The 27,009-nt window shown below is 35.1% G+C and overlaps 1 protein-coding gene across 3 annotated transcripts; it reads left to right on the top strand.

The window, feature by feature from the left end:
• The first annotated feature begins 658 nt into the window (after positions 1-658).
• LOC110713504 (probable cytosolic oligopeptidase A) lies at positions 659-26,601 on the top strand. 3 transcript variants are annotated; one of them, XR_002509965.1, is made up of 19 exons: positions 659-1,162; positions 1,236-1,403; positions 2,884-3,007; positions 4,178-4,254; positions 4,993-5,136; positions 5,294-5,524; positions 5,598-5,688; positions 6,828-6,949; positions 7,916-8,023; positions 8,107-8,352; positions 10,186-10,238; positions 10,424-10,516; positions 10,600-10,717; positions 16,895-17,054; positions 17,139-17,170; positions 25,593-25,658; positions 25,934-26,005; positions 26,124-26,315; positions 26,412-26,601. XR_002509965.1 is itself a non-coding variant. In XM_021891951.1 (18 exons), exons 1-18 carry the CDS (start codon positions 686-688, stop codon positions 26,208-26,210), a joined length of 2,469 nt encoding a protein of 822 aa, XP_021747643.1. In that variant the 5' UTR covers positions 659-685; the 3' UTR covers positions 26,211-26,601. The 3 variants fall into 3 exon arrangements, 1 of the variants encoding a protein (XP_021747643.1); XR_002509964.1 differs by having other exon boundaries at positions 26,124-26,325; XM_021891951.1 differs by having other exon boundaries at positions 26,124-26,601.
• The last annotated feature ends 408 nt before the right edge of the window (positions 26,602-27,009 follow it).

The following is a 27,009-nucleotide window of genomic DNA, read 5'->3' as shown; positions in this document are numbered from 1 at the left end:
TCCTTCATCTACTGATTTTTTGGATCGGTTTGACGTTGTACACTTGGATTTGACGCTTCTAAGCCCAAAACTAATGTATTGATCTAAATTATATTTATAGACGTATATGGGCCTTTCGGTCCAACCCGTATAACAATTTGATTTCGTGCTTAGGGTGTGACCTAATAGGTTCAGTCAAGAGCAATACGTGAGACTAATTATATTATTCTCACTGATCGAAGGTGGTTTTTTAATAGACATTTGGATTACTTGACTTTATTGAATAATTAACTCCGTAATTAATCGAACAATATATTGGAATAATACACTTGTTCGAAGGACACTACTCCTTCAGAACCTACCAATCAAAACTGACATGGATATAATTAAATTGGGTACACGAAGAGTATCAGGTACAAAAAATTAGGATTTGAAATTGGATTCAAACCCAGCTAAACAGCTCCGGATTTGGACCCAATGAGTCTAAACCAGTTATGATTCCAAAACTGGATATCCATAATTTTTGCTCACCCTATATTACATAATCTTTAAAGATGAGATAGAACGATGATAGGCACGTTGACTTACACTGTGGTGAAAAGCATCATCAATTACCAAACATTATGGTCAATCCAAAAGACAAAAAGCAACAACAAGCCCACCACAATTAAAACTAAATCAAAACACAAAACACAAAACATCCATCATGTACACAATGTTCCGAAGAAACGTACCCAAGTCCAACCCAAACCACCAGCAGCAGCATCTTAACGTGTCAACACTACTTATTCTACTCAACCTTCTAATGGCGTCCTCCTATACTCTATCACGCACTCTCTCAGTCTCTCTCCTCCGCCCTCGCTTACCTCCTTCTGCACTCTCTCACCTTCGACACCTTTCTTCTTCCTCACGAAACTCTCCCAAACTTCTCCGCAAATCTTATCCTTGCCCTCTTTGGTCGTCTTCCTTCTCCTTCTGCCTCGATTCTGCTCGACGTCGTTCTACCTCAGTTTCTCTCTCTTCGACCTCTTTCTCTTCTTCTATGGCTACCACTGCCTCTTCGCCGATCGCTGCTGCTTTTGACAAATCTAATCCTTTATTGGCGGAGTTTAATTTTCCGCCTTTCGATTCGGTTAAGCCTGAGCATGTTCGCCCTGGAATTCGCGCTGTTTTGAAGCAATTGGTAATTCTGATTATTTCATTTTGTTGATTTTGATTGTTTTTGGTGGTTTGATTGGAGTGATTTTGAATTGCAGGAGAGTCAATTGGATGAATTGGAGAAAAATGTTGAGCCGAAATGGGAGAAATTGGTGGATCCTTTGGAGAAGATTGTTGATAAATTGAGTGTTGTTTGGGGAATGGTGAATCATCTTAAGTCTGTTAAAGACTGCGCGGAACTTCGAACTGCTATCGAAGAAGTTCAGGTTGGATTAATTTTGTTAAATTGTACATCAGTTTACTTGTTTTTGGTGTTATTTTTCGTATTTGGATTGCAGGTGGTCGATTTAGATAATGCTACTATCGCAATTTATAGGTTTATTATTGTACTTTTCACAGAGCAATTTTGATAGGTTAATGTTGTAGAAGAGCCTTATATATGGAATTCTCTCCGTTTCGAGTTTATTGTTGTAAAGGTGGTTGTGCATACTGATAAGGAGGATGTTACAGTGGTTATTTGTATACTGAGTACTCTGATTTGCAACTAATAATGTATTAATATTCTTAAACTGACATTTGATATGCTCAAAAGAATGATTGGTTGATATCTACTTGGGAGACTCTTCTAATGATGAATTTGACAACAGAACCTCATCAATAATATATTTTCATAATAAAAGTTATGGGAATACAACCACCTATAGAAAGACTTACAGTTGTATGTCTTGGATACCCAAGTGAAATGTTGGGGATTAGCGTATCAGATATAAAGATAACACTCTCACGCTCACAAACTAGATGAGTGGCTTTGGTATGACATTCTGATGGAATGTGAAATGTACGGGATCATTTGATATCTTTCTACGCTCGTTGTCAAACTCTCTCTTCAAAGGGCATAATATTTCATTGGCATTGACTCATGTGCACTTGTTTTGTATGCTTTAGCATGCCATGGATTCCACTATTTATTAAATTTCTTGGGATGAAAATTTTTAAATGCTATTGCCTCTTTGTACTAGTGCACTAAGTTTGCAATGTGTCCATGTGGTTTAAAAACACCTACTTATCACTTCAATTATTATGGGTTACTGTGGATTTGTATCTTTGACCATGATTTTTTTCCCTCTCTGGAACATTGTTGTTCAATGGCTCTAAAAGATACTACCATAGCTCTTGTTGGTTCCCTTCTAAAGGATTTAGGTAGCCTTGGATGAGAGAGAATCAACTGGATGTCTTCCTCTATTTTCATTCATTTTTCTGTGGCGCCTCTGCAATATTCCTGAAAGTACCTTCTGTTCTCACATGTCTATTCATGCCAGTTTTTTGATCGACTTTGGCATGGAACGCCTGAAATGCATCCAAAACTCTTTGTTTCAAAATGTATAGGGCCATCTTTTTATTTATTCCCCGGGGAAGAATCAATATTGCTTGAGTCATATATCATCACTTGTCGGTCATATATCCTTAAGTCAGAGAAGGTGAGCAGGAGTCCTGGGAAAAGTTAATCAATTTAATCATTGTAGGTATGTGTTAGTTGATTTTTTTTTTTTTTTGATATTATTCATTAAATTGTAGATTGACATTTACTGTGCTCATTAACAGAAGGATATTATTTATAAGCTGGGTTTACAGCTCCCTTTTTTTAGTGTATTATACTTTATTTTGAAGGAGGGGAGAGTTCATGCTACTAAGCCATGAATAAGGTTTGTTTGGTGCTGACTTTCTTTAATTTTTCTGTATGTGCAGCCCGAGAAGGTAAAATTTGAGCTTAGGTTGGGCCAAAGCAAGCCACTTTACAATGCATTCAAAGCTATCCAAGAATCCCCTGATTGGCCGAAGTTGAGCGAGCCTCGTAAAAGGATTGTTGAAAGTGAGTTTCCTAATCTTGCAATTTTCATTAAATCTTTAATTATAATAAGTAGCTTCAAGTCAAAAAATATAAATGACCTTTAAGGGGGGGGGGGGTAAACTAAACCAAATCCAAACTAGAATGTGTTTATCAAGATACAGGCCATGTATCTGATGCTCCAATCCAGTTTATAATAATAATATATTAATATGTACAAATATATAGAATTCTTGCTTCAATTATTACTACTCGTTCCTTAAAGTTGGTTTCATTTTCATTTTCGTTCATTCCTTTGAGTTGCTCACACTTCCTCTCTCATCTATCTTTGTTTATGATATTTTACACTTTTACCCCACATGCAACATTCTATTTACTACTCTTTCTTACTGAAACCCCACCTATGACGCTCTTTCCTATTTTTTCTTGCATGAACCTTACAATTTTATCTCTCTTACCTTTTCTTACATATACATATTGCTCACTTGTTACATGCTCTCTTTCTCTCCTACCCACCTTGATATTTGTGCATAGTAACTTTAACTCATTCAAAACGAGCTGATGTAGTATTATTCAAAGAAAAACTTAAATCTCCTAGAATCTCTTAAATATATATGTAATAGATTGAGCAATATAGCACTATTTTTTTTTATAGACTAATAAAACATTAAAATATACAACTAAGTCTTTGTATAAATGACTAATATTACTGTCATGGACCATGGCCAGTTCTTGCTAGCTAAATATATGTCTTATGTGAAGAATGTGATGTAATAATATTGTGTATTTAATAAAAACTTTGCAAACCAAAAGTTCAAAACTTTGAAATTCCTACTACTTGCATAGTTGCATTTCAAATTAATTCACTAGTTTCTTTAGGCACGTTTGTCAATGCATGATTTCAGACACCAATATCTTCAATTATCCATTGGCAAAAATTGTAAAAAGTTGATATTTGGAAAATATACATTGTGACGATAACAAGACCCCACATGACGTTTTTCTCAAGTATTAATTACAAAGAGGTCATGGTAACTTTTATAAATGGTGCAAAAGTCAAAATATGTCAGGCTTTCAGCTAGTAGGAAACGGAGGAAGTATATGCCAATGAACTTGGCCTATTTCTTTATTTAAAAGTTAGATTTGATTATTATTTTGTCCTAATTGTTTTGCCCCTTCGCTTTCTGATTCTAGATCAATTGAAGGAGGCTGTTCTCAGTGGTGTTTCTCTCGAAGATGACAAGCGAGACCAATTTAACAAGATTCAGCAGGTGCGCTTTCTTCCTTGCTCCTCTATTCCTCTCACCTCTTTATCGTTCACAGTAATTGGAGACCATAACTTTTGTAAGGGCAGTTGCAGGGTCTGGGTACAGGGTAGCAAGAGGTCGTTGGACTATACTGAGTTTTTGAGGACTGTCTATCCTGCATTAAGCATAATTTAACTGATCTTTTGTCTTCTCTGTGTTTTCATTCATAGTTTTGTGTAGTACTGTTCTGTTCACTGTCTGATTACTTTCCTTGTCATTACTACTGTTTTCTATGTATATTTCATTATATATTCATGGCTGACTGTCTTGCATCACCTTTTAAAATTTAGAACAGAGTTTTTGTCTAGAAGTCGCTCACCATTGCATGAAAGGTTAGTTTACCATTTTTAAACCTTGGACTGCAAATTCATTCATTATGGTGCTTCATTAAGGAGCTGGTGAACTCTACACCCGTCTAGTTTGGTCCAGAGCTGCTGATCCTTGCCCCACGAAACATCTTTCCATCCTTCAAATTTTGTTTACTCCTTTTTCCTCTTTGCTGCTTGAAATTTTGTGTTCTTTTTCGAATTGATCAATCCAAGTGCAAGTTTGCTGCTGTTTTGTAACCTGTCTCGAGAGAATATCTCTCACGTTTGATCTTCTTTGTTTTCTTTTATTGTTGATAAAAATCTCTTGCAGCATTTTATTTTTCTATGCTCATAGTTGTATCTTGGTAATTTTATGTATGCAATTTGATTGCAGGAATTGCAAAGACTATCTCAAAAGTTTGAGGAGAATGTTCTGGATGCAACGAAGAAATTTGAAAAATTAGTGACCGACCCAAAAGAAATTGAAGGATTGCCTGCCACTGCTTTGGGGTTGGCTGCTCAAACAGCTGTGTCCAAGGTATTTTGCCTGGATACTACTATATAAAAAAACAAATTTTTTTAATTATCCTTTGTAGTCTATTAAATGCTGGAGCTTTCTCATTATGTGGTCTTTTTTCGACACAAACTCGTTTTTATCTTTCATATATCTATTAATATCTGATAATTGATATTAGGGACATGAAAATGCTACCGCTGATAATGGCCCATGGATTATTACATTAGATGCTCCAAGCTTTATGCCTGTTATGCAACATGCTCGAAATCGGTCTTTACGTGAGGAAGTTTACAGGGCTTATGTGACACGTGCTTCGAGTGGTGACCTTGATAACACTGAAAATATCAACCAAATATTAAAGCTTCGGTTGGAGAAGGCAAAGCTTCTTGGATACAACAATTATGCAGAGGTATTTATTTATTCAAGAAATGCCCATAGTTTTTTTTGTTATCCTTTGGATTTATTGAAGCTCATTCTTATAGGTGAGCATGGCTATGAAAATGGCAACTGTTGATAAAGCAGAAGAACTCCTAGAAAAGCTTCGTGTTGCATCTTGGAATTCTGCTGTTCAAGGTAATTCTTGGAAATGAATTCGTTCTTATAAGGGGGTCTAAATTAAATAGTTCCTGTTATGTTATAAATTGTAACACCATTATGAGGTTTGCCCACTTTCTCACTTGTAATTTAGACATAAATGCAAATATATGTCTCCAAAGTCGACTATGTGAAGTTTATGGATTCTAATGCTTGCAAGCAAGTCTGTGTGATATTTGAAACTCTTCATTTATCATCCACTATCGGAAAGAGGTATTCATCTAGAATATATCAATACAACAGCATTAAGTGTTTTTGTTCTTTTTAGTTGAGTTTGTCATTAATGTTTGTGTTTTATTCGGTTCTAAAGTCGGGTAGATATTGATTAGATTCGCTTCAGGTGTGTATCACCATATTTTTTTTTGTCTAATTTTGGGCAAGAGTTTTGGTCGGTATGGTATTTTTGAGTTACAATTCAATTTTGGGTCATTATTTTAGGCTGAAATAGGGATTTTGATCCGGCTAAAAAGTTTATGTTACATAGTATGGGTCAATTGTTCCAGGTCTACAATTCTACTTTTATCATGTTTTTACCATGCATTCATCATTTCTGATTCTGCATTCCCGTAAGGATGTTGCAGTTGAAGTGGTTCTTAGATTAGGGTAGAGGAACACTTTGTGCAACATGGCCAAAGCAGCAGGTAATACATTTTTATAGTTTTAAGTTGTTTGGAAGGGAAAAGAAGCATGTCAGTGATGTCACAGATTGCCATCCCAACCTCTTTTATCTAAAAGGTCGAAGTTTTTAACTTTCCTACTGATTTTGTTTACTTATATATTTTTTTGGGTAAGATCCGTTCAAAAAGGTATATTAGCAAATAATTGAATGTCTCACATCTAAAACTTGGAGTAAATAATTAAAAAAAATAAAAAAATCCCTGGAGTAATTGTTTGGTGGCTAGAATCTTGCTGGTTGATTTAGGGCTGTCTTAATCCTGTACTGTTGGTATTCAGCATTAAGAAAAAGTATTTTCAAATGCAGTCCTTCAAATGTTACTGTAACATCTGGTACTCTGATAACTTTTGCGAGCATCTTCATTCTCATTTTCTTATGGAAGTGAACTATGGGGTTATCTATGATTTCATTTTACATTAGAACACATTTTTTGCTTTCTCAGATCTGGAAGACATAAAAGGTTTCTCCAAGCAGCAGGGTGCTGCTGAGGCTGACAACATGACCCATTGGGATATCAGCTTTTGGAGTGAAAGGCTTCGTGAATCAAAATATGATATAAATGAGGTTGGCTTCTTCTTGTGAATCTCTATCTGTGTTCTCTTTATGATTTTGGTGTCTTACAAGCGGACATTCTCTTTCTCTTATGTCCTCTATGGTGTGAAATTAGAAATTGGATTAACATTGTTCTGTTTTGTGAGGCACTTCTAGAAACTTGAGGGTGTTTCAGTCCTTCCATTTCCATATAAAACTGTGAATCAACCATTGTCTTTTGGAACTTTAATAGTAGATTTGGTTATCAAAATGGGGCTTCTGAGCTGGTTCTTTATTGCACTGCTTCAAATCTCGTTTTTATATTATATTCTGGTGTAATAATCCAAACTTTTTTAGACAATATCCTGCCATCATGATTTGAGCATTCTTACTATTTTGTTTTGGAAAATGCTATACATAGCCCTTAGGGCTAAGTATGAGAAGCTAAAGAAGGAAAGTATTAATGAAATATGTTCATAAATTACACTGATTTGCGCGTGATTTTTGTTATGCATTCCTAAACTAATACCAAATAAAGAAAGATATTTAATGCTTATTTGTAGCCTTTAGGGCTACATATAGCATTATCCTTTTTTTTGGCAAGTTTTTTATTTATTTACCTTGATAAACTAAACAAATTTTGTTTATCAAATGGAAAAAAAATGTGCTTTCTAATTATATTTTAAGCATTGCTTGCATAAAAAAAAAAGAAAAAAATGTAAATAAATCAACAACTTTTTATTAAATATGGGCCCACGATTATTGATATAATTACAAAAATGCCATGCTGACTGTACTTTTTTGTTGAGTTATTTACGGTTTTGCCTCTTGAAAAATGAATTTCTTTTTTTAAATATATATTTGGCTTAATAATACATTCATATTATAGCTGGAATTTGTTTTTTGACATTTTTTGGGGGTAAGCTTTGGTAGCTGGCACTTTTTGATTGGATGAAAGGGGGCACAATTATGTATTATGGTTTTCAAATTTTTTTGTAGGAGGAGCTACGTCCATACTTTTCATTACCAAAGGTGATGGATGGCCTGTTTTCCCTAGCAAAGAAGTTATTTGGGATTGATATTGAGCCTGCTGATGGTGTAGCTCCAGTAAGGCTTATCCTTACATTGCTTCTTTATAACCTGCAAAATGTTCTGTTGTAATGATACTAATGATACATGGTTGTTCATAGGTGTGGAACGAAGATGTTAGGTTCTATTGTGTCAAGGATTCCTCAGGTTCTCCTGTGTCATACTTCTATTTTGATCCATACTCTCGTCCCTCAGAAAAACGAGGTGGTGCGTGGATGGATGAGGTTTTTTCTCGAAGTCGTGTCTTGTCTCGTGATGGTTCCTCTGTGAGGCTGCCTGTTGCACATATGGTTTGCAATCAAACTCCACCTTTTGGCGACAAGCCAAGCCTTATGACATTCCGTGAAGTAAGTTCAATGCCCTTAGTTGATTCAAGTCCGTGGTACATCATATTGTAGATTGTCTATGAAGGTGAACATATATTAACCATTCTGCTAAACAATGAGTTTCTGTTGGGAGGGGGGGGGGGGAGAGGAGGAGACGGTGGCTGGCTGGAATAATTGTTGGGGGGGGGGGGCAGGAGACGGTGGCAGGCCCCTGCCAACCCCCTCAAAGATCTGTCACTGGTGCCATGCTCGGTGAAGTAGTTGTTAAAAGGGCTGAGGTCAAATTAAGGGTTATAAAACTGTTGATGTGTTTCGCCATTATCTCATGTTGTGGGTATGTAACCAGCTTGGCACTGTATCTCTTTGAGTTGTCATTGCATAATGTCAAGTAAACTGGATTCACAAATGGTATTACTCCGATTTTTATTTTTTATTTTTAATTTCAAATAATGTAGGTCCAATTATGCACATTAACTTGATGAGTCAATTCCTTATTTTTCTTTCTTTTGCCAACTTCAATGTTAGATGTATTTGGGAGGGGAGGGGGGGGGGGTGGGAATTCAACGCTTTGTATTAGGAGTACTTCACTTATTTTTGTTAGCTATATTGGGCTTTGGTGATTTTTGTCATGCACTTCAAACAAACTCTTGGAATTTTTTCCTGTTCTCCGGTTATGTGTGGAAATATAGAAATAAAATGGCCTAGTTTTTGGCATCACTTAATTTTGTTAGATTCTCTGGTTTTGTGTTGAAAGGTAGGTACAAAGTGGCCACACATTTTGGCATTCTGTTAATCTTGGTATATTCTTTGCTTGTGTTGGAAATTATAAAATAAAATGACACAATTTTTGGCATAGGCACGTTTCTTCTAGTATTCAAGGCTATTTATAGTGGGGGCTTATATGATTCTTGTGCTTGCAGGTGGAGATATAGGAAAAACTACCAACCTCACCTTAGTCAAAGTTTATTATATTATAATATTCAATGATTAAATAATGAGGATAATATTAAAGGTGACCCTGCAAAAGACAGATGAGTTAAAATTCAACATGCCTGAGATAATTTGTATTCATGATTCCATGTGTGATATACTAATATGCTTGATACTTGCGGCCCGTTTGATCGGCCATATGTGTTAATACAAGGCCATATGTGTTGATGAAGTGACATGATTTTGTATTTCATCATTGAACATGTGCTTTTCTTTATTGATTTCAATTACCGCCCATGGCGCCCAAATCCACCCCTTGAAGTGGTAATAGAAAATGAAAATTTATGAAGAAAAAGAGATACTTTGGAGTGAGCTAGCAATACCATGGGTATTGGCATTGGACTTCCCTTACAAAAATTACAAACAAATATATTCGCATTTCTACCGCCTACAAAACGAGTTCTTACAGTTTTTATGAGTAATTAATTGCATTGTTATCATAATATAATAACCATTCTATCAAATTGGTGTCTAAAATTATTTTATTGAAATAAAACACGGGTTGAAACTCAGATTAAACATGGGTGAATAATCAAGTGTAAAATTCAGGTGTATATGAAATTGATCCGTGTTTTGGTCCATAATGAAGTGTCTGACTGTCTGTGTTTGTGCTAGAAAGTAATATAATTTGTTTCTGTATGTCGTGTTTGTGCTTTTTTCAAAAGTAGGATTTTTAGTTTTATATGTGAAGCTACAGGCATGTAATTGACTGCTGATAATGGAAGTAGCAATATTCCTTTGTTGCACTGTACCAAGAGGAATCCATTGTTGAATTTGACCTATTATGTAGAATTGATATAATTGACAGTAAAAGAAGTATGCAGGATTAATGGAGTAATGTTTTTCCTCAAACTCATGTTGCAGGTTGAGACTGTTTTCCATGAATTTGGTCACGCACTTCAACATATGCTTACCAGGCACGTCCCTAATACTCTTTTTTTTTTTTATTTCCGAGTTCTATGTTCTAATCGAGGCTGTTGGACTTTTGGTTATAGCTACTATATGTCTATATGTATCTTTTGTGCCAGTTTGTATTTTAACACATTGGTTGCCTATTTATCTTGTAAATATTGATTAGATTGGAACAAAAATTTGGTTACAGGCAGGATGAAGGTCTGGTGGCTGGTATTCGAGGTATTGAATGGGATGCGGTTGAGCTTCCTTCTCAATTCATGGAGAACTGGTGCTACCATAGGTAAAATATTGGATAGATTGCTTTGGTATGTGCTTCAAAAATCAAGACCAATACCTGGCTAAGAATCTTGTGGGTTGCTGCAGAGACACTTTGTTGGGTATTGCAAAACACTATGAAAATGGGGAGACTCTTCCTGAAGAAGTTTTCAAGAAAATCCTTGCAGCTAGGACCTTTCGTGCTGGTTCTTTGAGCCTTCGTCAGGTTAGCTAGTTATATTTCTGTCTTATTATGTTTCAAGTATAACTAATATAATCTGATCAGTTTGTTGGATTTTGCTTTTTTAGCAAAGCCTATTTGATTAAAACTAATTTTCAATAGCTGCTCTATGGTATCTTACTTGCTTATGTGATGCTATTCATGCTAATATACATTTAATTCCTTTCTCTTCTGGATCTAAGTTTATTTCCAAATTGTGAAGTGATTTATCGAGTCTGCTGAAATTTTCAAAGAGAATGGAATTCTCTTGCTTTGCTCCTATCTTTTGACATTTCAATCTTGGTTGAGCTCTGTTTTTGATTATTTTGCACCTTTGTAAGAAGCTTATAACAGTTCTAAAATAAATTTTTGTTACATGACGTGACAGAAGGAAATGTAAGTTTTGCCTTTTTACCTACTGAGTTTGGTCTTCCCTTCACAAACCAGGCAAGAATCCAGCAGTTCAAATTCAAGTCTATGGATTTTTTTTTTTTTGAAAGAAAGCCTATGGATTTCTTTGATTGGGAGAAGAGTGAAGACTTTATTATCCTCTGGGTATTTCTAATTATGACTCTAAAGACCCTTAGGCTTTGACTTTGTACTTCTGAAATTCGAAACTTCCATGTACATCTAGTGCCTACCAGTAAGTGGCAGCACAGTCCTTGTATGATAAAGAAGTTGGTGGGTTGACTAGTTTATTAGATTGGTAACAAACTAACCTTTTAATCTGTGATTTGGGAGCTGATGATCCTATCCGTAACGTGCTAGATCAAAAGAGAGTTGGGTGGCATTTGATTCAGTGGAGGGGTTTTGGAATCTGTTTTGAATTAGGAAAGGCTTGGATGGTTGTATCAAATGGGATAATGCAACTGCTCTAAATCTATGTTGCACCTTTCTTCTTGAATTACACATCCATATGAGATATTTTGCACTGCGGGCTTGCAATGGGGATACATACGACTAAACATGAGCCAACAATTCATAGATGCCTTTCCTGCACCCATCTCCAAATTTGATGATATTATGGTCTTCGAAATTTCAAGCCTCGACCTGTTTGGGGCTTGGATATTTAAATTGTACTCATGCTTAAGACCTTAAGTGACATTATCTGTGCCTATGCAAAGTTGCTTGGTACATTACCCTCATAACAAAGAAAAATAGCATAACGAGTGGGTGAAGGAAAATGGTGGATGTGGGAGTAATTATATGTGTGGGTGTAATAAAACAGTGGATAAAAAAGAGATAGTAGAAAGGCAAATGTGGGGTGATGGGATGTTTACTGTATTTTGAATAAAAGATACAGGTGGGTAGAAAAAAAAATGAAACAAAAGTAGATAGACAAACAAATTAAAGGTGGTAAAAAGGAACATTGTTAATGTGGTCTTGTTAGATTTGTCTTAACGTGTATTTTCCAAGTGTATAATTTTTGTATATTTACTGATACAAAATCAAATATTTGGTAGTAGAGCAAACAAAGATAAGAAATAAGGTGGAGGAAACATTTCCTTGGTTCAACCAAAACAAATGGCGCGCAAATTTTGGAGAGAGATAAGGGAGGGTAGTGATTTGACGAGTTATCTTCATTGATTATCCACTTAGTCCCACCCATCTTTTCTCTTCTATGCCTCTCTATATAGGTTTGCTGTGAAATCAACCTTTTTAATTGTGTCTTTGGTTGCAACTAATACTCCCTTCGTTTTTGTTTAAGTGCCCCCGTTACTATAAGCGTCCATTTTTTTTTTTTTTTTATTTAGATGCCCCATTATTAATAGCAAGTTGTGTTATTATTTTATAATTGTTGGTACAACAAGTGGTTTAGCCACTTCATCACTTTTATATTATTATACTTTTTTTTAATAACAAAGTGCATTATACTACTTGTTCTTTTATTCTAAATTGCAAAAGTGCCTAAAACTTTGTGCCCATCGCTATGGGGCACTTAAATAAAAATGAAGGGAGTATGACATTTCCTAATTTGAGAAACTGGAATTTGATGGTGGAACTAAGGAAGTAAAATAAAATTTAAAGTTCGAAAGTAATGACAAAAAAGGATAGCATAAACCTTCCATATTATTTTGTTAAGGGAAAGTGATAGCATGGACATTAATGATTTTCAATAATATAAAAATAAGGAATACATGTTCAATTTAAAATAGAATCATTTGACTAACGAATGTTCAGCCAAATGATATCTTTTGGATATAACATAATTTATAGATATAATTCCTCCATTTTTGTTTGCTTGTAACATACCACCTTGGCATGCACTCTAAGGAAGATATTTGACTAAGTAAACGCACAAATTAAATTAAATTTTTTTTACCTCCAACAAGGAGAAAGTGTTAACTTTATACGGTTAATAATTTAATATGATAATTAGGTGTAAGAGAAAGATGATAAAGTAAGAAAGAGTGTAAAAAAAAGTAGATTGAGTGTAAGAAAAAGGTGAAAAAAGTTAAAAGGTGTACATGTGGGGTAAGGTAGTAAATGTGGTTTGCCAAAGTTAAAATATAGCAGAAGCGTGATGAACATTCATGAGCATGGCATTATTTGATTAATTTTATTTTATTTTATTTTATGTATCTTTGTTGGGAGGCAAAAACTTCCCCCTTTTTGTATTTTTCTCTTTAAGAAATAATAAAAAAAAAAAAATCAGTGCCAATCATGGGGCGATGCAAGATGGTCAGGCCCTAAATTATGGATATATGTATATATGTATATTAGTGTCATATTTTTTGTAGAAATGTAAAGTTGGAACATTTTGGTTTAGAGTAACCATCTAATTTAAAAGGGTCTCATGTTCAATTTCTCTGACCACAACTTTTTTTTAATGCTTGATAGATGTGCATCGTGGCAGGGTGTGTATTCAATGAACAACACTCAAATTAAAAAAGAATTACAATGTTAATGATGAATTATATAATGAATTACAATGTTAACAAGTACATAGTATATACTAAAAAAGAATTATATATATTTAGAAAGTAAACAAAATAACTTGAATTTTCTTTACAATACCGACGTCAAAAGTTATTGATGAATCAGACTTTGTAAAATATGAAAGAAATTGAGGGAGTATTGATTAATGAGAACCCGTGCTATATACTCATATATTCCTCCCATTTCTATTGTTGACAAAATTTGATCGACGCAATGTTTTATGCAAGTTTAAATCACTTGCATTTTATATTGCTAAACTTATGTAATCAAGTTTTTTAAAGTTAGGTGTATTCTCTACTTCTCCACCTTAATTTTGCTAAATTGAAATTTCACTAACATTACTGTTAGGGAAAGTAAATTATGTTTGCTGAACTGAAATTTTGTTTGAAAGTAAATAATTTTTGTAGTACTTATATTATTTTTTCTGCTTAATTTTACAACTTCTCCATTGTATTTTTTTTTACTACTTATATTTGTATTAGGTGAAGAGAATGAGGCTTTAGTGCGTGGTAGAGTTTTTAATTATCATTTATAATGGGTTATTATTATGGAAAAATGACATGAATAATTCCAACTTTTGATTGTTTTGGTATGATTCCATTTATGTAGATATCTTCCTTAATAATTTGAAGTGTTAATTTTGTTACTTTTTGTTGATCCCTTTTGGGACTATTGTGTATAACAAAAACAAAAGTTCGAATTATTTTTAGATGAAACCTATATTATTGTGATGTTCATCCCAAGTCCCACATGGAAGATTAAGGAAGTAAAGAGTCCCTTTTAAGTGAGAGCACACTCCATTAGTATGAGGCCTTTTGGTAAGGTGCCAAAAACAAATCCGTGCGGGCTAGGCCTCTAGCGGACAATATCATACTAATGTGGAGTGGAGTGTGCATGCGACTCGGCAAAGTGGGTTACTCAGGCCCAACAAGTGGTATCAGAGCCGATGGTTTTATGTGTGTGGGACACTCCCTTAAATGTATGACCTCGTGATTTTGGTGCCTTGCGTCGAAAGTTCTCCTGATATTGTGGCTCAGACGGCGTGTCCCGTGGTGATAGCGACAGTGCAAGATAATTTCGTTTTGCTGGAGGGGAGACCATGAGTTAATGTGGTCCTTGGTCTGATGGGAGGTTTGTTGGGGTGTTCATTCCAAGTCTCACATGGAAAGATTAAGGAAGTGAAGAGCTCCTTACAAGTGAGAGCGCACTCCATTGATTTGAGGCCTTTTAGGAAGGTGCCAAAAACAAATCCGTGCGGGCTAGGCCCAAAGCGGACATTATCATACTAATGTGGAGTGGAGTGTGCATGCGGCTCGGCAAAATGGGTGATCCAGGCCCAACATTGGGATTATTCAAGAATAATCAAACGATGGATTTATTTTTGGAAGATGGTTGAAAGTTTTGGGATTATTTATGTCTGTTATTCCTATTATAATTCAGATGCTATTATTTATATGACTTTTAAGAGTAGAACAATATAATGCATACATTTGTATATGTTATGATGTTATTAAAATGATTTTTCTATCTTAATTGAAATAAACTTTATTGCCAAAATGATAAAATTGGAGCAAAGAAAAAAAATAAGACTGATAATATTATAGGAATCTTGGATAATAATTTGGAAAAAATTTCAAGAATATAATGACCTTTCACGGGTCTTCCAAAAATAGAACGACTTATTGATTATTTAAGAGTAAAACGACATTTGACACACATTTTCTATAAATAGAAAAAAAAACCGGTAACTTGTTTCATAGGTTAAACCGGACATGAGTCACATAGTGGTACATTAAGATTTTTTTTTTTTTAATTTTTTTTACATTTCTTTTAAATTAAATAAAATCAATTAAAAAAAAACACAAATTAATAGAAAAAACCACCCCTTTCCCTATTAGCCAACTCAGCTCCATCCCTCTCCTCTTCCCTATGTCAGCCGCATCCCCTCCCTGCAACGCCGCCACAACCAGCCTCCTCCTTCCCGCAGCACCCCAAGCCCTCCCTTTTCCCCCAACGGCAGCCCACTCCTCCTCCCCTTCCGCTCCCGCGACGCTCTGTTTTGTGCTGGGTGTTCAAGAATGGTGGGGGTAAGGATTGGTGGTGGAAGGGTTTCGAGGGGGGAGTTCCGGGCTCGTAGAGGATGGGACTGGGGGTTTCGGCCAGGCTAGTATGGGTTATGGTGGGATTTGTTGGGGATGTGGAGGATTATGGGGGTGAAGGCTAAAGGTGGATTTCGGGGATGGTGGAGGCTTTCAAGGCTGGTGGACGATGTCACGATGGGGGTGAGGGCTAGGATTTCGGGCAGGCTGGAGGGTGCTAGGATGGGGTTCGTCGGAATTCGTGATGGTAGGTGAAGGGGAGGGCTGGTGGTGGCTGGGCGGCGGTGATGGGGTATGGCAGGTGGGTTTTTCTTAAAAATAAAATCAATTTCATTAAAGAAAATTGGAAAAAAAAAAACCGACCAATCACATTACGACACATGTTACCTCGAAGTTATTAATCAGGTTACCAACCGATCACATTCTATTTTGAGCAGATGCATATCAAAGGTCGTTTGTTCCGGAATAATCAAAAGGTCGTTTTATTTTTTGAAGACCGGTGAAAGGTCATTTTATTCTTGACAATTTTTTCTAATAATATTATCTTAATATTGTATTTATTTTTTCTATTTTTTTTAATAATTGCAATGCACTTTTTTGGCCCTGAGGATGTGTGATTAGAAAAGGTAAACAGGCAGATCAAGTTATAAAATTTCAAATGTACTTAATAGTTTTTTCTTATCAATGGTAGAAAAAAAAAATCAGCAAATTTGTCTTCTTACCTAGTCTATTGTATTCTGGTATGTGCATGCCAAATTGGTGTGTTAGAAGTGAATAATATCTGAAGTGCTTATTATATTTTGTAAAAAAAATTACTTAATAGACAATATATTGAAATATTGAATATATGTAAAACATTTCATTGTAAAAGTAAAAGAGATGATTTCACAAAAAAAGGAAAAAAAAAAAAAAGAAAAAAAAGAGACAATGGCATGAAAATATATAACCCGGAGACAACATGTGTCATTCTGCTTTTAGTATATAGCCATTGATTCCGAGTTTGAATAATTTTGGTTTATTGCTTTTTTTTTATTCCGGGTTCTTGTGCTTAGGGCACTACTATTTGATTTAGCAGTCAATTGTCAAAAGCAGTTAATCCAAGTTGACATTTCATCATTTCTAAGATGCTATGTTTTCATGTTAGTTAAGGTTTGCTTCACTAGATTTGGAGTTGCATACACGGTATATTCCTGGAGGCTCAGAATCCATTTATGATGTTGATCAAAGAATTAGCAAGAGAACACAAGTTATTCCACCATTACCTGAAGATCGGTTCCTCTGTGGTTTCAGCCATATATTTGCAGGTTTATATCTGTTCTGTAAAATGTCACTGTGATCTGGTGGAATGTATAAGTCATTTAACTAAATATTCTTCTTTTGGCTGATAGGTGGATATGCTGCTGGATACTACAGTTACAAGGTAATCTTCCCATATCTAAGCATTGGACAAAGTATTGTATTCACTCTGTTTGTGTGCACTTGTTTTCCACTTTTCAATCAGCATCTGATTGCTAGTATTAGTTACCTAATTTATTTTAAGCCGACATAACTTGAAAAGGAAAAATCGAAAAGAATAATCCCACCTTTTCGCTGATCTCCTCAAAATAGTCCCACTTATGTGTAATCTGGGAACAATCCCACCTTTGCCCCGCATCTGCTCCAAATAGTCCCTTAATCGGTTTTTTAAGTTAGTAACCAATTTTAGAAGGTGACTTGCCACATGCTAATTGGTCCTATTTTTAATATAAAAGAAAAAAAATAAAATTGAGGGACCAGCCCCCCTTTCTCCCCGATCCCCTACCTGAACTACCCATAGCTCCTTTCCCCGTCAGAGCAAGCCCCCTTTCCCCGCCGACCGATCCAGTACCACCCCTTTTCTTCACCAGCGTCTTTCCCTTTCCTCCATTAAAAGCGGCTATAGCTCCTTTCACTGAGAACTCCTTTCCTCCATTGAAGGTGAGGATGGAGTTTTGGTGAGGATTCGGTTCTGGCTGGGTGGTATTTGGTTCAGGGGTTTGGTTCGAATAAGGGGTGGGGATAGGTGGGACTATGGTGGTGCAGGGAAAGGGGAAGGGGCGGTGGTGGGGTTACCGGGATTGGAGAAGCCAGGTGGGGGTGCCGGGTGTGGTGGGCTTGGCTAGGCTGGGTAGGGGTGCTGGGGAAGGGGGTTGTCTTGTGGTGGTTATGATGGGAAAAGGGTGGTGCGGTGGGAGGAGAGAAATTAAAGAAAAAAATGAAAATAAAAATAAAAATTTAACTTGTTAAACAAGTTGTAGGTAAAAAGGCTTGTTTTTAGAAAATAGGGGTAAAAGGTTAACTTGTTCCCAGATTATGCTAAGGTTGGCTCATTTTTAACAAGTCGAGTAAAAGTGGGATTATTCTTTTCAATTTTTTTTAAACAAAATCCTTCAAGATTATACTTTTTTTAAATGCGCACAATAATACTTAATAAACAAAATCCCACATGATAATACTGGTTTTTATGCACACGATGCTTGCATGATATTTCAGTAAGCATATATGACAATTTATAGTACACTCTCTTTGATTTTGAAAGGAGTTGGAAAAATCAACAACTTTATTGGAAATATTTTGATTAGGGTGTGTAAATCAAACCAATAATGCCCAGCAATAATAGATAAAAGTAAAAATAATATCATAGATTTACACAATTGACCAAGTAGCAGATGGAATTACTGTCATATCTTAGGCGTATCAAAATCTGTCAGAAATTTTAGTTGTTACTTACACTCCTAGATTAAATGTTTATAGCTATTCTTTCGTATTATTAATATCTTGTAAGTATGATAAATATTGCTAAGGTGGATTCACCTTAATCTTGTACTTCCTCTGATTTATTAGTTGACATGTATTCCTTTTTGAGAAGCTTTATTTTTTTTGTAGTTGACATGATACTATTTTAGGTAAGCATTGTATTGTTAAATGTCAATTTTACGCCTTTCTCCCTCCCCACATTAGACCCACTCTCTCTCCTCTCTCTTCTATAACCCATCTGAGGACCATCGTGGACATTTTTTTAATTTCTCTACCTTCCCTCACAACCACCACAATTCCATTTTCTCGATTTCTATGTCATCTCATTCTCCTCTGTTCTTTTGGATTGTGTATGGGTACCCTTGATATGGTACATTTAAGGGTGGGCTTGATGGGGTTTAATCGGCCACCATTGTCGACTTTAAGTGCTTTTTTTATATGATGATGTCACATCGCCGCATCTCTTATCCTCCATCTCTGTTTTGAGCTACGGATTTAGAATTGTAAGATTTTGATGAGGGCGTTGCCGGAGAAATCTCCATTAAAGAGATAGAAAATTTAATGTTTACTTTTAATTGGCTTTTGTGTATTAAGGAAGATGTCGTTCGTATGTATTATAGGTTTGCTTGTCCTTGGCCAATGGTTTATGGAGGGAAAAAGAGCCGAAGAAGACGAGGTTTGGTGAGTGCGAAGGTGGTGGTGGGGTTAAGGAGTGGAGGAAGGGGTGGTGGTGGTGCCATGGTGGGCTTGGTTGCTGGTGTTTAAGTCGTGAAGAAGGGTAGTTGGATGGGAAGGTAGTGTGTTGGGGTGGGTAGTTAACTTGTAATGTAAGGGTTGTTTTGTATTTTCTTTCTATTTCTCACCTCTACGTGTGCCAAAACCAAATTTGTCAACTAATAAAAAATGAAGTATATAGGAAGATCCTACTTTCTTATTTTATTTTTCTTTTGTTTATTCCTATATTTTTTTTACCTGATTTTAGTAAAGGATAAAAAGGGAACTCCAATGTTTCACATCACCTTGGATGTTCCCTTATAGTATTAGTGATTTTTCTTATTGACTTCCGTTGATTCTTAATTCATGCAAAAATACTTCCTCTTCTTCGGCATATGAGGATTAATAAACAACTTATCACCTAAAACTCATTTTAGAAAAATACTATTGCTTATTGTTGACTCAAATAAACAATATAAAAGGGGTGAATTGTATTGTAAGGAAGTAGGGAAACTTTTTACAGAATTAAAAGTAGACTTCAGAAACTTTAAGTGACGAGAGATTTTATGTGGAAAACTTTTTGGCCCTAATCAAGAAGAAAAACCAGGACTCACTTTGGATTTTAAACTCAACTCTTATTAATTCTAATAGGGCAAATAACCTATTAGTATCTAAGACTCAAGCTCAAGTTCGTTTCGTTTTAAGCAGAGGGTTACTCGACTCGTGCTCGTTAATTTTTGAGTCTAGCTGAGTCGATCACGAGTTGCTCGTTTAAAGGTTTAGGTCTATTGAATTTCAAACATTTGTTGATCATATTTTCTTCTCTTTGTATGAATTTTTCCTACTAAAGTGTATTAATTTAAATTTATCAAGTGTCAAAGTACTTTTTTTTGTTTTTAAAGATAAAAGAACATAAAAATATTGAAATTCTTGTACACTTATCGAGTTTCGAGCTGATTCGATCAAGCACGAGGCAACTTCAGTCTAGTTTTGACTGATCTTTGACCAAGTCGAGTTCGGATTGCTCGCGAGCTGCTCAACTCGATTAGCACCCTTACTTGCCATCCACATAATTACACACTAGTTAGTTTAACACGTGTTTGCTTAAGTCATTATCAAAACGTAGAGGTAAAAAATAACATGGAGTTTTGTTGATAATAGGCCTCATCATCACTTTGTTGATTATGTGGCATGCTGACATGCTGACATGGTTCTTGCCATATTTTCCAACGTTCGATTCTTCCGTTTTGCTTAGGAGTTCTTGGTGTTGAAAAGTTGTGATCCATGCCATGTTCTTTGCAAAAATCATTGAAGCTTGAATTTTCGAACTAAGTTCCAAGTTTCATGATTTGATCTAATATCGTTAATTTGATATCCACTTGATTTTTTAACTTTCTTTGCAAAGGACTCAAATTCATCAAAGGTCTTATCTAGTTATCTTTACTAAATAGGTTCTTGAAAAATCATCAACAATAACTAACACATATTTCTTGCCACTTCTGCCTTGGATGCGCATGAAACTACACAAATCCATATGGAGTAATTCCAATGGTTTTGTGGTGCTCACCATATATTTGCTTTTAAAAGAACATCTGACTTGCTTGCCTTTCACAAATGCTTCACATATGTGTTCTACAAGGCTAACCTGGACTCTTCATTTCACCTCACGTACCCGTGTCGAGCCCTCGACACTTGGACACTTCATTTTAGTTCAAAATCATTGAAATTTTTTACAAAATAGCAGGTTCGGACACTTGAACACGTGTCCGTGTCGGACGTGGGTACCCGAGCCCAGGTAACATAGGTACAAGGAACTTGGCCGAAGTTAAATCAATAACCAAGTTCTTTGTATGAAGTTTGTCCATGAGTGAAAAGCTAGCATGTCCAAAACGTTTATGTCATAATAAAGGATCATCATCAATAACACTCAAGACATGTAAGGTTGTTCTTTGGGATAGATTTGAGATCCACTAAATAAATGCTCCTTTTTCTTATCCCTTTAAGAACAACCTTTCCGGATTTGTCATTGATGATTTTACAACTATAAGAGGTAAAGTTTATATGGTTACCTTTATCACAAAATTGTGATATACTCAACAAATTGTGCATCAATTCCTTGATAAAAAATACATTGTCTATTTAATGGGAACTAGACCTTCCTACTTTTCCTTTTTTCAATAACTTCTCCCTTTTTGTTATCTCCGAAAGTCACAATTCCTCCTAGATAGGCCTCAAGTGAGGGGAATTTTGATTCATCACTTGTCATATGCTTTAAACAACCTCTATCGAGGTACCACAAGTTGTTCCTCCTCATCAAGACCTACAAAAGAACTATGGGTTAGTTTCACTTGGACGTTGAAGCAATATCAGATTTTCTCACCCAAACTTGCTTAACATTTCTATTAACGGCTCTTCCTTCTTTCTACAAGTATTATTTAAGTGACTTATTTTATTACAGAAGGAACAAATTTTATAGCTAGGCAAACAACATACTTTATCTGTTTACCTTTATGCTTAGTATGAATGTTAACTAAACCTTTAGTTCTCTTGGTTTAAGCATTCTCAATCCATTTAGGAATACCTAGCTGACTAGTGCTTCTTCCTCTTCGAATGGTAAGTTCCTTTTTCAATTATGCCTTTTCAATTCTTAATTCATCAAGATCAACTTGACGTGCCTTTTCATATTTCGTCAAACAGATCAAAGGAATATGCCTTGAAGTGCCTTGGTTTCCAAGCCATGTAATATGTTCCTTGTAGACTTTGGGAGCTTTTTCGCATATAGATTAGCAAACACAGTCGATTCTCCAATCTTCTTCCTTTTTTAATAGGAAATCAATTAACACATCTTTAGAGAGAGTTTTTAATTGTTTAGATTCAAGGATTACCTCTTTAGCAAGCTCATCACAATAAGCTTTATCATCTGATTAGGCCATCAAACATAGGTTGGTTGTTTGTTCATCTTCATCCTCACTTTCAGAATCTCCCCAAGCACCCCAAGCAACTATCATTATTTTTCTGATATCGATTTTGTAGAAAGGAGTTTTGCTGCTCTTGCTTTGTTTCTTAGCCTTCGTTTTTTCTCTCTCTCCCGGAGTGGACATTCCCTTATGAAGTGCTCTTGAGAGCCACATTTGTGACATCCAGAATCTATTTTGGAAGTTGCACCCTTTTGGAGAAGTTCCATGTTATGTTGTTCTTGTTGAACATCCTTTTGAAATTTCTCACTAACATAGCTGCTTCTTCTTCATCGACCTCAGAGTCCTCTTGATCTCCAGCCTTAAGTGGCAGACCCTTTGCTTTGTTTCCTTCACTATTGCTGGTTCCTAGATGAAGCTCATGCATGAGTCATAAGGGAACTAGCAAGTTGTTCAATGTTGAACTTAGTGAAGTCCTTTGTTTCTTGTAGGGATGTCACCTTGGCTCTCCATCTTTCATCTTGGGAAGACTTCAAAGAACTTTCTTAACCTGCTCATCAATAGGGATTTTCTTTCCAAGAGAAACTAATTCATTGATAATGTTAGTGAACCTAGTAAGCATTTCTTGAATAGTTTCTTTGGATTGCATTTCAAAACGTTCATATTTAGACATAAGTAAATCAAATTTTGAACGTTTTACTTCATTAGTACCCTCGTGAGTTATTTGATGTAAGTCCCATATTTCCTTTGCATTCTTGCATGCCATAAAACAATTGTGTTCATGAGGACCAAAATCACAATGAAGCGGTTTCATATCAAATGCAGTAATTTCCATTTTATCAAAGTCTTCTTTGTAGGAATTATCTAATTTTCAGTATTTGTTTTAGTGACTTCAAAATCACCAACTTCGATTACCCTAACTTGTAGTTCTATAAAGATCTCCATCCTATTCTTCCAACACGTGTAGAGCTTTCCGTTGAACATAGGTGGTAGTTGTGTAGAGTAACCTTATTCCTGTTTATCGTGATTGTTCATCTTGATTCCAGGTTCTTCACTCGTCTGCTTCGAGGAACTTATACCACGTGTTGACTTTAAATAAACAATACAGGAGGGGGGTGAATTGTATTGTAAGGAACTAGGGAAACTTTTTGCGGAAATTAAAAGTAAACTCAAAGACTTAAAGTGACATGAGAGTTTTTTGCATGGAAAACATTTTGGCCCTAGAAAAACCACGACCCACTAAGGATTTAAACTTTAATAATAGGGCAAACAACGTATTACAATCTAAGACTCAAGCTCAAGTTTCTCAACGAACTTATGCACCCAACAACTAATCCCTCAATCAATCAGTTGCACTCTCAAATCTCTCTTTCTTTCAGCTTCACTCTTTAGAGGTCAATATCAAACCCTAAACCCAAATTACCACTCAAGATTACTCTAATATTTACCACAAGGACACTTTAAGACTCTTGTGGAATAACTCTCTTAGAAAAAACGAATGCTTAGAATGCTCAAGTGTGTTTTTGCCTCAATGAAAAACATTCTATTTATAGCACTTAGGCAGCATCCACTTACACCGTTTGTTTTGTTCCACTAACAACATTTCCCCCTACTTTAGGAGCAGTAGTGGAACTTGGGATGCATGTGTACGCTACTTTCCTTAGTTTTCTCAAAAACGTTTTGCAACTTACACACTTTTCTCAACTGATTTTACCAAGTGAAACACACGATTTTAAAGATATTTTCCTTAACTCAGATTTTCCAAAAAGATAAATACTTTACAATAAAATCTTTTCCAAAGATATTTAATAAAAGATAGTTTTAACCAAAATCTCAAACAATTATTTATTAATAAGGAAAATCAAAACTAATAAAACACAAAGTATAATTCCACTTAACTCCTACTTATGTCAATATACTAAATACGTACACAAAAAGCTTAAAAAATAAAACCTAATTATCTCAAATTTATTGAGTTCCTCCAATGAAACTTCGACTCTAAAGCTTCATATTACTTCAATTCCTTCAAAGGAACTTTGACTCTGATTTCCTCAAGTGAACTTTTCATTCTTCATAAGTTGTTTCTGACTTTGTAATATGCTCCCTCTTACTCTGGACCGTCATCACATATTATGGATTCCCTCATGAGACCTACCATCCAATCCACACAACCTAAGTAGTTAGATTAACACATGAGTTTGCTTAAGTCTTCATCAAAACTCAGGGGTCAACACTTGTTAAGTATGATGGTTTTGCGTAATGATGATGTTCTCTAATTATATCACATCATTAGCTCAACCAAGCTACTAAGTTGTTGCTTTGTACTCCCTTTGTTGTTCTTTTACCTTCCCATTTACTGTTAATATTAAATGAAGTTGTAAGTGGAAAGTTGTGTCCCATTTTTGTACTTTAGGTAGGAGATCGAAATTGTTTAGAAACATTGATATCATTTTATAGTTTTATGTATAGACCATGTGGTGGGGTAAGGATTGATTAAAGGAATAAAGCAAAAGTAGGAAGATAAAAAAACATATTAAATCGGAAAGTAGGAAAATAATAAAAGAACGGAGGGAGTACAATGGTGCTATGAAAACTAAAGTCTATTTTAGGATATATGTAAGTGTTTAGGGTAAGAAACTCAAAGAAACGACCTTCGTCATAGGGAAAAATATGTGTTTTGACTTATTTCTATGTATTCGTTCAGAAAAACTTTAGGTTCCTATTTAAAATTGTTTTGAAGAAAATGCTTTTAAAATAAATAAATTAAAAAAAGATTGCATATTGATTTTGGAAAATAAGGATACTATTTTACAATAGCATATCTTTTTCTTTAAGTATTTCTTTTTTGTTTTTTGGTATTTTGTTTTATTAGCTATTTTGAAAAAAATTAGTTGAGCCTTAGTTGTGCTTGCTGACCAAGGAACCATGATTCATTCAACTAATTGTGTCGTAGAATCATGTCCTTGATTTGTGAAGCATTAGAGGTTAACAATTATAATCTTTGAGGTCGATCTTTGACCATTTGACAATTATAGAAATGACTTGTCAAGAAATTTCCTTTAAAGACGAATCCAATGAATGTAGTTTAGATACATTAAATCCTCTTCTGTATTTACTTTTTAGATTATTATTGATCAAAGTTGATAAACTGACTTTACATGTGAGAGTTTGCAATGGTAAATTTGAGGGAGTGGGGTTTCCAATTTTATCCTAAACTATCTAATTCAAATTCCTTATTATTCCACGCAGATTTAAATCACGCAATTCTTGTTAGTATTGATTGGGAAGTACTTTGTATTGCACAAGCTTACATACATTGTTCAGTTGCTATAGCTCATACTGTCTTCGTCTTCATGCCAGTATATGTTGATACTTGCTTTACTTTGCTATTGATATTTTAACTAAACTAAACTTGAGTTAATTGTGCATGTATTTCAGTGGGCTGAAGTATTATCTGCTGATGCTTTCTCTGCATTTGAGGATGCTGGATTGGACGATGATAAGGTATGAAATATTGAAACGACAAGTAATTGCTAGATTAATTGCCCTCTTTTTCTCTTAAATTTTTTTTTTTTTACTGTCTGATGATATTCATTAAGCTAAATTGCTCTTGTGTCTACTTGTGTTATGGGTTTGCTATTTTTGTATGGATCAATGTTGTCTGGTTTTTTGTTAAATGCGATGTTTGATTATTTGAAAGCTGAGTTATTGCTGTCCTAAGTGTTGAGTCTTATGACAAAAATGTGTTACCATCATTTCATGAATCTTTGAATTATCAGGCCGTCGTAGAAACTGGGCGCAGATTCCGAGAGACAATTCTTGCTCTTGGTGGTGGCAAAGCACCTCTAGAGGTAAAGCTGCATTTATTACGAGGATCTCAGACTTCTTTTGTCCTTTGTTTCAATTCCTTTATTAATTCATTGTGCAAAATTGTTCCTACTACAATTCTTTTGGTCATCTTCCTATCAGGTGTTTGTAGAATTTCGTGGACGGGAGCCATCTCCAGAACCACTTCTTCGTCACAATGGCTTATTATCAGTTTCTGCTAAAGCGTGAATCATGCGCTAGCTTGTTACCAGTTCCATCTCGCTTCAAACGTGATCACGCCCTAGCTTGTTACCTTCCAGCTTCAATGTGAACTTCCCCGTTTCTCTTTGGCAGGTTTGAAAATGTATGAGCAATTAGTTGTCGTGTTTAAGATTAAGTTTAGTGCGTGGGCAGTGTTGCAAACTTTAATCTATTCCTTAATGATTACAGTTGAATTAACACCCTTCTGGCACATCTTAGAGGGTACTTCCAACACAAGGACTACTCATTTTAACTTTTGTATTCTGAATAGTTCTGGTTCCCCTTATCTTGTAACTATTTCTTTTTTAATTTTTATCTTATATACTTTGTATAATTTTAGTATATTTTAATTTTCACCAATGGCCTATGTCGCTTTACATTTGATATATTTAAAGGAAATTAAGCTAGGCATTTTTGGTTGTACTTAAATAATGGAGGAAATACATATCTATAGAAAATTCAATAATGAGTAGCTGTTTGATTAACATAAAAAAAAGTGGGAAGTTGAAATTCCTTAGAAAATTAGAATTTCTAAAAACACATAAGAATTCATTTACATACCCCTTCACTCAAACTTCTATGGGATGAAATTATATTACTGCCTCAAAAAATTGGAAAAGTATTTAAAGTTGTATAACATGGAAGGTATATTAAGTTAACCAAACAAAACTTAGGAATTTAATTTGTGAGAAATGTAATTTTCTTTAGTATCAACCAAACTTAAAACGGAAAACTAGTATATCTTATGAATTATAACTTTTCATGAATTGAAACTTCAAAATTCAAA

The sequence above is a fragment of the Chenopodium quinoa genome, unplaced genomic scaffold (assembly GCF_001683475.1).
Source record: "Chenopodium quinoa cultivar QQ74 unplaced genomic scaffold, ASM168347v1, whole genome shotgun sequence".
NCBI classification, from domain to species: Eukaryota; Viridiplantae; Streptophyta; class Magnoliopsida; order Caryophyllales; family Amaranthaceae; genus Chenopodium; species Chenopodium quinoa.
The sequence above is the reverse complement of the archived record's forward strand: the minus strand, read 5'-3'. Positions and strand labels throughout refer to the sequence as shown.

Coding starts and splice junctions, on each gene's coding strand:
- LOC110713504 (XM_021891951.1), top strand. CDS start 686: ATGTACACAATGTTCCGAAGAAACGTACCCAAGTCCAACCCAAACCAC. Junction 3,008..4,177: donor TCGTAAAAGGATTGTTGAAA/GTGAGTTTCCTA, acceptor TTCTGATTCTAG/ATCAATTGAAGGAGGCTGTT. Junction 10,718..16,894: donor GTTCTTTGAGCCTTCGTCAG/GTTAGCTAGTTA, acceptor TTTTCATGTTAG/TTAAGGTTTGCTTCACTAGA.